General features: G+C 38.4%; 1 protein-coding gene across 1 annotated transcript; it reads left to right on the top strand.

Annotated features, from left to right (window-relative positions):
• The first annotated feature begins 3,829 nt into the window (after positions 1-3,829).
• Positions 3,830-5,747, top strand: LOC101891981 (uncharacterized). The gene has a single exon (XM_005181587.3). The coding sequence runs from the start codon at positions 3,830-3,832 to the stop codon at positions 5,660-5,662; it is 1,833 nt and encodes a 610-aa protein (XP_005181644.2). The 3' UTR covers positions 5,663-5,747.
• Positions 5,748-7,838: the final 2,091 nt, after the last annotated feature.

Raw genomic sequence — 7,838 nt, forward strand, 5'->3', positions numbered from 1 at the left:
AGTCCTCCTGTTCTATATCAGAAAACGTTTCATTTCTATTTGAAAAGATTTTCTTATACATCAAACTTGTAACATTTCTATGGGAAGAGTTACGGATTTTTTTTCTCTGAAGACCATGTACTCTCCACGACAAAGTCCTACACTTCTCCTCTGATAAAACCAATTGGCGCAATATGAGAACGCCTGTTAATAACTTTTTCCATAACAATGAATTTATTCTGTTTTTTATGTTGACTATTTTTGGAATTAAAATACATTTATTACCTCTGAATTTATATTTTATTTGGCGCCCAAAAGTAGACACTACAATTGTCAACTATTATGTTACTTAAAAACAAATCCTAAAATGAACTGTAGATGGCGTTCCCTATCATATATTAAACATTTTAAGGAACACCTTTTCCTCATGGTTTTCTTTCATTTTATGGGAAGTCCTGTTTCCCTGTATCTGAAATAGTTTCATTTTTATTTAAAAAGATCTTCTTAGTCCTCAAAATTTTTGCTTTTCTATGGAAAGACTTACGGATTTTTTCTTTGAAGACCATGTTCTCACCACGTATCTCCCCTGAGAAAACCATTTGGCGCCCTATGAGAAAACCTGTTAAGATCTTTTTTTTTTGATAATGAATTCGTTCTTTTTTTATATGCTGTCTATTTTTTGGAATTAGAATTCATATACTGCCTCTGTATTTGTTTTCTATTTGGCGTCCAATAGTAGACACTACAATTGTCTAATATTATGTTACATAAATGAACTGCAGATGGCGTTCCTTATCATATATTAAACATTTTAAAGAAGATTTTTTTCTAATGGTTTTCTTTCATTTAATGGGAAGACCTGTTTTTCTGTATCAGAAATAGTTTTTTTTTTCTTGGAAAAGACCACTTCTATGAGAAGGTTTACTGATTTTTTCTCTAAAGAATTTTCGTGCACAAAAATTCCTTCGAAGATTTCCAAAAAGAAAAAAATAAAATCCATTAAAAATTCTGTTAAAATCTTAAAAATACCGAATGTCTATACGACGACGTGGACCTGTATAGGCAACTTTTGTCATAAGTTATTACAATATTTAAATGCGAAACTTGAAGAAAAATCTGTTTATAATGTAGCTAAAATCATCAAAAAACCAAATATCGGGAGGTACCGTTATATGGGGGCTATACGAAGACGTGGACCTGCACAGACAATTTTCTGGCATGGGCGGAAGTATCCATTACGAACTTCACAAGCGAAATTTGAATCAATCCCGGTAAATAATGTCGCTAAAACCATCAAAATACCGAATATCGGGGGGTACCGTTATATGGGGGCTATATGAAGACGTGAACCTACATGGCTCATTTTTTGACTTAGGATGTAGTATACATTACGAACTTCAAATACCAAATTTGAAACGATTCCGTTAAATAATGTCGCTAAAATCATCAAAATATCGAATATGGGGGGTACCGTTATATGGAGGCTACACGAAGACATGGACCTGCAGAGATAATTTTCTGTCTTAGGCTGTAGTATCCATTACGAACTTTAAATGCGAAATTTGAAACAATTCCGGTGAATAATGTCGCTAAAATCATCAAAATACCGAATATCGGGAGGTACCGTTATATGGGGGCTATATGATAACTTGGACCTACATGGCCCATTTACGAACTTAACCTGCCTACTGGCAAAAAATACATGTGTGCAAAATTTTAGCTTTCTATCTCAATTTGTTCGAAAGATAGCGTGATTACAACAGACAGACAGACAGACGAACATGGCTATATCGTCTTAGAATTTTACGCTGGTCAAGAATGACAAAATTAATATACCCCCCATAGTATGGTGGAGGGTATAAAAAGGATAATCCGATTTTGCTAAAACTTTGCAAATCCTAAAATTTGCAATATCGGTCCACTGCATCAAGTACCTCCCCCGCAAAGGATAACATTTTTGATAAATTATAACTCTTATAAAATGTGATGTAAGAGTCCGATTATCTTCAAATTGCACACATCACAATATTTTTATTAAACCATTGTCTAATGTGAAGACGGTCCTCTTCTTCTGGTACTTTCCCCACAAAGGGTCAAAATTTTGAATGTCCATGAAGCTCTTAAGACGCGAAATCAACATCTGATTCCATTCGGATTTCACACGTCTCGATATATCCATAAACACAAGATATATTATAAAGACGGTAGAGATCGGACCATTCCCTTTGGTACCTCCCCCCTAAAAGGGTCAAAGCCTTGAATAACCCAAGGGAATATAAGCATCCGGTCTCTTTATATTTCGCACATCTCATTATTTCTACTAAAACGAGATATGCTGTATAGATGGGGTATATAGGCGCACTCCTTCTGGTACCTGCCCTACAAAGGGTCAAAATTTTGAATGTCCATGAATCCATTCAGACTGGGTACATCTCAATATTTTCATCAAACCAAAATCATTCCCTTTGGTACCTCCACAAAGGGTCAAAGCCTTGAATAACCAAAGGGATTATAAAATCCGAAATAAGCTTCCGGCTCTCTTCATATTTCGCACATCTCATTATTTCTACTAACACGAGATCTCCTGTGTAGATGGGGTATATAGGCGCACTCCTTCTGGTACCTCCCCTACAAAGGTTCAAAATTTTGAATATCGGTGAAGCTCATACAACGCGAAATTAACATCTGATTCGATTCAGTCTTGGTACATCTCAATATTTTCATCAACACAAAATCTGTTATAAGATGGTAGGCATCGGACCATTCCCTTTGGTACCTCCCCCACAAAGGGTCAAAGCCTTGAATAACCAAAAGGATTATAAAAACCGAAATAAGCATCCGGTTCTCTTCATAATTCACACATCTCATTATTTCTACTAACACGAGATCTCCTGTGTAGATGGAATATATCAGTCCACTCCTTCTGGTACCTCCCCTACAAAGGGTCAAAATTTTGAATATCCATGAAGCTCTTACAACGCGAAATTAACATCTAATTCGATTCAGTCTTGGTACATCCCAATATTTCTCTCAGCACAAGATCTTTTATAAAGAGGGTATAGATCGGACAATTCCTGCTGGTACCACCCCCACATAGGGTTCAAGAAAAAACAAAACGCCAAATAAGCATCAAAATCTCTGCGAATTTCACACACACAATCATATGAAGGTGATATATATCTGTGAACCGTCGACTACGTCCGGTACCTCACGCAGATTTTAACATTTTCTACAAATGTCTCATATAGAGTGAAGGGAGTAGTCGATATAGTCCAAACCTGGCACCTCGCAATATTTATATCGTATTTATATTAGGTCCTATACGAAATGGACAATATTGGCCCATTCCTTCGTTAGCTACTCCACAGTGGGTCAAAAATTTGAATAATCCTAACACAAGTCAACACATATTTAAATAATCGATCATTGGCTGAGGTTATACTTCTGTCGGCTAAACCGACTGATACTTTTTATCTTGTTTTCATAAGCCCTCTAAGCTTCCACTTACTCTTCTAAAACAAGACTCTCTTCTCCTCTATGAAAAGAACTGTGCGTATTCCAGCAAAACAATGTCATATCTATTGGTCACATTTTTCTCTGTAGTCCTCTTATCCCTTGCCCTTTGACCATATCCTTGGCAAAGGATGTTTTACAATGTATGACGACATTAATTAAAATTTTATAATTATTTGATGACCCCAAGTGATTATATCTCGTCACGAAATGCTTGGGTAATAAAAGTTGGAAAAACATCAAAATGATGGCCCAAATCATTCAACACAAAATCAGTTGCCTTCCAAGCGTGGAAGATTCCGAAAACCAAAAAAAAAAAACTCACACACACAACAAAATGTTAAAAATACAAATACTTTCATTTTTGCTTATTACCCTGGCCAACTGCTGGAACATTGATTATGTGGGCAAACGTCTGGCCCTGCCCATAGCCATGGGAACCCAGGAGACGCTTTTTTGTCCCTGCGCCGAGTGTCAAGATGAAAAACTGGCATTGCTCATGAAATGGATTCAACTGGCCACCATGCATCCCCAGCTGGTCATGTCTCAGCCATCGGATTATGTGCTACGGAATCACGATGTGAAGAGGAATCTTTTGACCATAATGATACTCCAAGATCTCGATGATCCCATTGTGGAGGTACATGCCAATCTTTTGCGGGGACGTCATTTCTATGTTAACATTTGGATTCTCTACGAACCGCAATGGAATTTCACCCTCATTGAAAATATTCTGGAATATTTATATGTCAAGAAATTTGTTAATTCCGATTTGTATTATGTCAATGCCTCCAATGGAAGGGATGAGGTATTTGGCTTTGCCACATTTCCGGAATTCTCAGTGGAGAACAAAACCCATTTGGTGGGTGATATCAAAATGTTCTATCATCGAATAATTGAGAAAACCGATTTAAAGGGTTATCGTTTTGAGACACCCCTACTTATGGATGCGCCCAAGGTCATACGATATTACAACAACAATGGCGAATTGCGGATCCAAGGTGTCACATACAACATCATGGAAATGTGTTTGGAATATTTAAATGGCACCCTAATCGAATCGCAAATGGAATATTCCAGTGATGGTGTGGTGAACATGAAGAACGTCTTGGAAGGAGTGCGGCAGCACAAAGTGGAATTGGCTGCCCATGGCTATGCTTTGTTCCACAACGATGATGAGGTGCAGAAAAGTTATCCCCTGCTAGTGGTCAATTGGTGTCTAATGGTACCCATTACCAACAAGGTCTTTACCATGTTTTATCCCCTGAGCCCGTTCCAGGCAACCGTGTGGCTAAACTTCTTGGTGGCCTTTGTTCTGATCAACATTGTGTCCCACTTTTTTCTCAAGTTCCATGATCTGGATAATCATAATTTTATTTTGATTAATTTTTGCAAATTCATCAATGCCGCTCCACCCATTACCAGCCATGGCAGTGACATGCCCTGGTTCGAAATGGTCATAAATGGTTTCATTTATGTTCAGGGATTCTTTTTGGCAGCCCATTACACCTCCATGTTGGGTAGTTTCCTTGCGGTGACCGTTATCAAGTCGGACATTAACAGCATCCACGATGTTATACACCAACATTTGCCGGTCATGATCATCGACTATGAACTGGAGTTTCTCGAGGAGGAGGTATTGAATCTGCCCCCAAAATTCATGGATTTGTTACATGCCGTCAACACCTCTGTTTTCTATGAACACCAACTAAATCTCAACCATTCCTATGCCTACTTCGCCACCTATGACACCTGGCATTTTCTCAACCTACAACAGGCCCATCTGAGAACTCCGATTTTTCGTTACACGGACATATGTTTTGGCGATTATCATTTGGCTTTTCCCATGGTGGCGGAATCGCCAATTTGGCGTGACATTGAACATCTGATGTTTCGTATTCACTCATCGGGGCTCTACTATTATCACGAGAAGAAATCATTTGAATATGCCCTACGTGCCGGAGTGGTTAGCCATTTGGTAGAGGATCCCTCGTTTCATACTGTGGGTTTTACCCATTTGCGCATGGTTGTGGGATTTTTGGTTATAGGATTCCTCATGGCCTTGGTGAGTTTTCTCCACGAGTTGTGGCAGAGCCGAAGGGAGAGAGAGCGTGCTAAGAGAGTAGATTTGGAGGACGAGGAAGCGGATGTGGCCAATAGTGTTTCATAATTTGGATGGAGAATTTTTTGGGGGATTTTATAGAGAAAACACATACACCTGTAGTTTTAATATGCATGTAGTGGAAAATAAACACACAAACGCTTTTTTACACTTTAATTGTTGATGCCTGATTTCTACGGGGGTTTCTCATTTAAAGAAGAAAATCAACCCCTTTTCCCAGAGAAGGACCGATACTTTTTCCATAAAATACCAAAAAAATATTCTCAGAGAAGTTAAAGAGATCTTTTCATAAGTGTGATAATATAGGCTTTTTAAAAAAGACAATAAACCTTCCCAAGGATTATCAGAAAGTATTCTCCAAGAAGGCAAAGCGGCCGCTCATAGAAGTTTACAATTCTCTTCATAAAAACAAACAAAGAAATTTCCTTATGGATTGTCAAATATATGCCTTTTCCTTAACATCGAAGAATGGTAATTTTACCCTCAGCTATATGGCTAGAGAAGGTATATATCATTTGATACGGCCATCGATATAACAGTTTTAGACCATAGGTCTCTTTGGACCAAATCCGTTTCAGGACATTTGTAGTCAATCTAGCGGCGAAAGGAGTATCCGATTCGCTCCAAACTTGGTACATCGTAATATTATTGTCAAATTTGGATCGAGTTCAATAACGACCCACACCTTCTGGTACCTCCCCCACAAAAGGTCGAAATTAAAAAAAATATTTACTGCACAGAAAGAGAAAGGATAATCCGATTTTACTCCAACTTTGCATATCCGAATATTTCCATCAGAGCTAAGACAGGTGCGAAAATGGACAATATCGGTCCACTCCATCAAATACCTCCCCCACAAAGGGTCAAAATTATGAATAATTACAACTCTTATAAAAAGTGATGTAAGAATCCGATTGTCTTAAAAATGCACACATCCCAATATTTTTATTAATCCAAAATCTAGTGTAAATATGAAATATGTCGGTCCATTCCTTCAAGCACCTCTCCCACAAAGGGTCAAAATTTTGAATATCCATGAAACTCATAAAAAGCGAAATTAACATTCGATTCCATTCAGTCTTGGTACATCTCAATATTTTCATCAACACAAGATCTCTTATAAAGATGGTATAGATCGGACCATTTCTTCTGGTACCCTCCCACACAAAGGGTCGAATAACAAAAACGATTATTAAATCCGAAATAAGAATACGGTGCTCATCATATTTCACACATCCCATTACTTCTACTAACACAAGATCTGCTGTGAAGATGGGATATATCGGATCATTCCTTCTGATACTTCCCCCACAAATGGTCAAAGTTTTGAATATCCGTGAAGCTCATAAAACCCGCAATTAACATTCGATTCTATTTAGACTTGACAAATCTCAATATTTTTTATCAACACAAGATCTGTTATAAAGATGGTAGAGATCGGACCATTTCTTCTGGTACCTCCCCCACATAGGGGTTGAAAAACAGAACGCTCAAAGAAAGCGAAATAAGCATCCAACTCTCTTCAAATTTCACACATCCAAAGATATTTGCTAACGCAAAGTCTGTTGTGAAGATGATAGATATCTGCCAACCACTTCTGGTACCTTACCGAAATGTAAAGAAGCTACTTGATCGAAACCCGCGTCACAGTGGCCGAAAAAAGGCTTGTGAGCTGAACTATCGCAATATTTCATTCGGCAAATATTAAAAAATAAGCTCGAGGTAAAGCCATTGAAATTCCAAAAAAAATCAAGAACTTACACCGCAACAGAAAGAAAATAGACTCAAAAGAGCTAAAGAGTTGCCTCTCTTGGCCGAAAGTGGTGAACTGCCGAATTTCGTTTTCTTCGACGATGACAGCAGTTCCTTGTCCAGCGGTTTGTAAATAAACAAAATGATCCGCTCGTGTTTTCTTGCCAAAGCGATCAGCTGAAAATGTGCACCTTCGGTTGGCCACCAGAACTCAAGCGCCGGCCATGGTGATAGTGGTGGTGTGGGCCGCCATAACAGCCGAATAAGTACCGAATATTATCGCGAAAATATTCTTGAGGGTGTATTAAAGCCTTGGGCACGCTAACAATTTGACGGCACACCTTGGACATTCCAACAGGACTCAGCACCATCGCACCCAGCACGCGCCATCCAAGAATGGTTACAAAAAGAGGTTCTTCGCTTAATTTCCAGCTCACAATGGCCACAAAAATCTCCGCATACCAATCCGTTG

Source organism: Musca domestica, unplaced genomic scaffold (assembly GCF_030504385.1).
Source record: "Musca domestica strain aabys unplaced genomic scaffold, Musca_domestica.polishedcontigs.V.1.1 58, whole genome shotgun sequence".
Taxonomy (NCBI): Eukaryota; Metazoa; Arthropoda; class Insecta; order Diptera; family Muscidae; genus Musca; species Musca domestica.

Excerpts from the sequence above, each read along its gene's own strand:
- LOC101891981 (XM_005181587.3), top strand. The coding sequence starts at position 3,830 with ATGTTAAAAATACAAATACTTTCATTTTTGCTTATTACCCTGGCCAAC.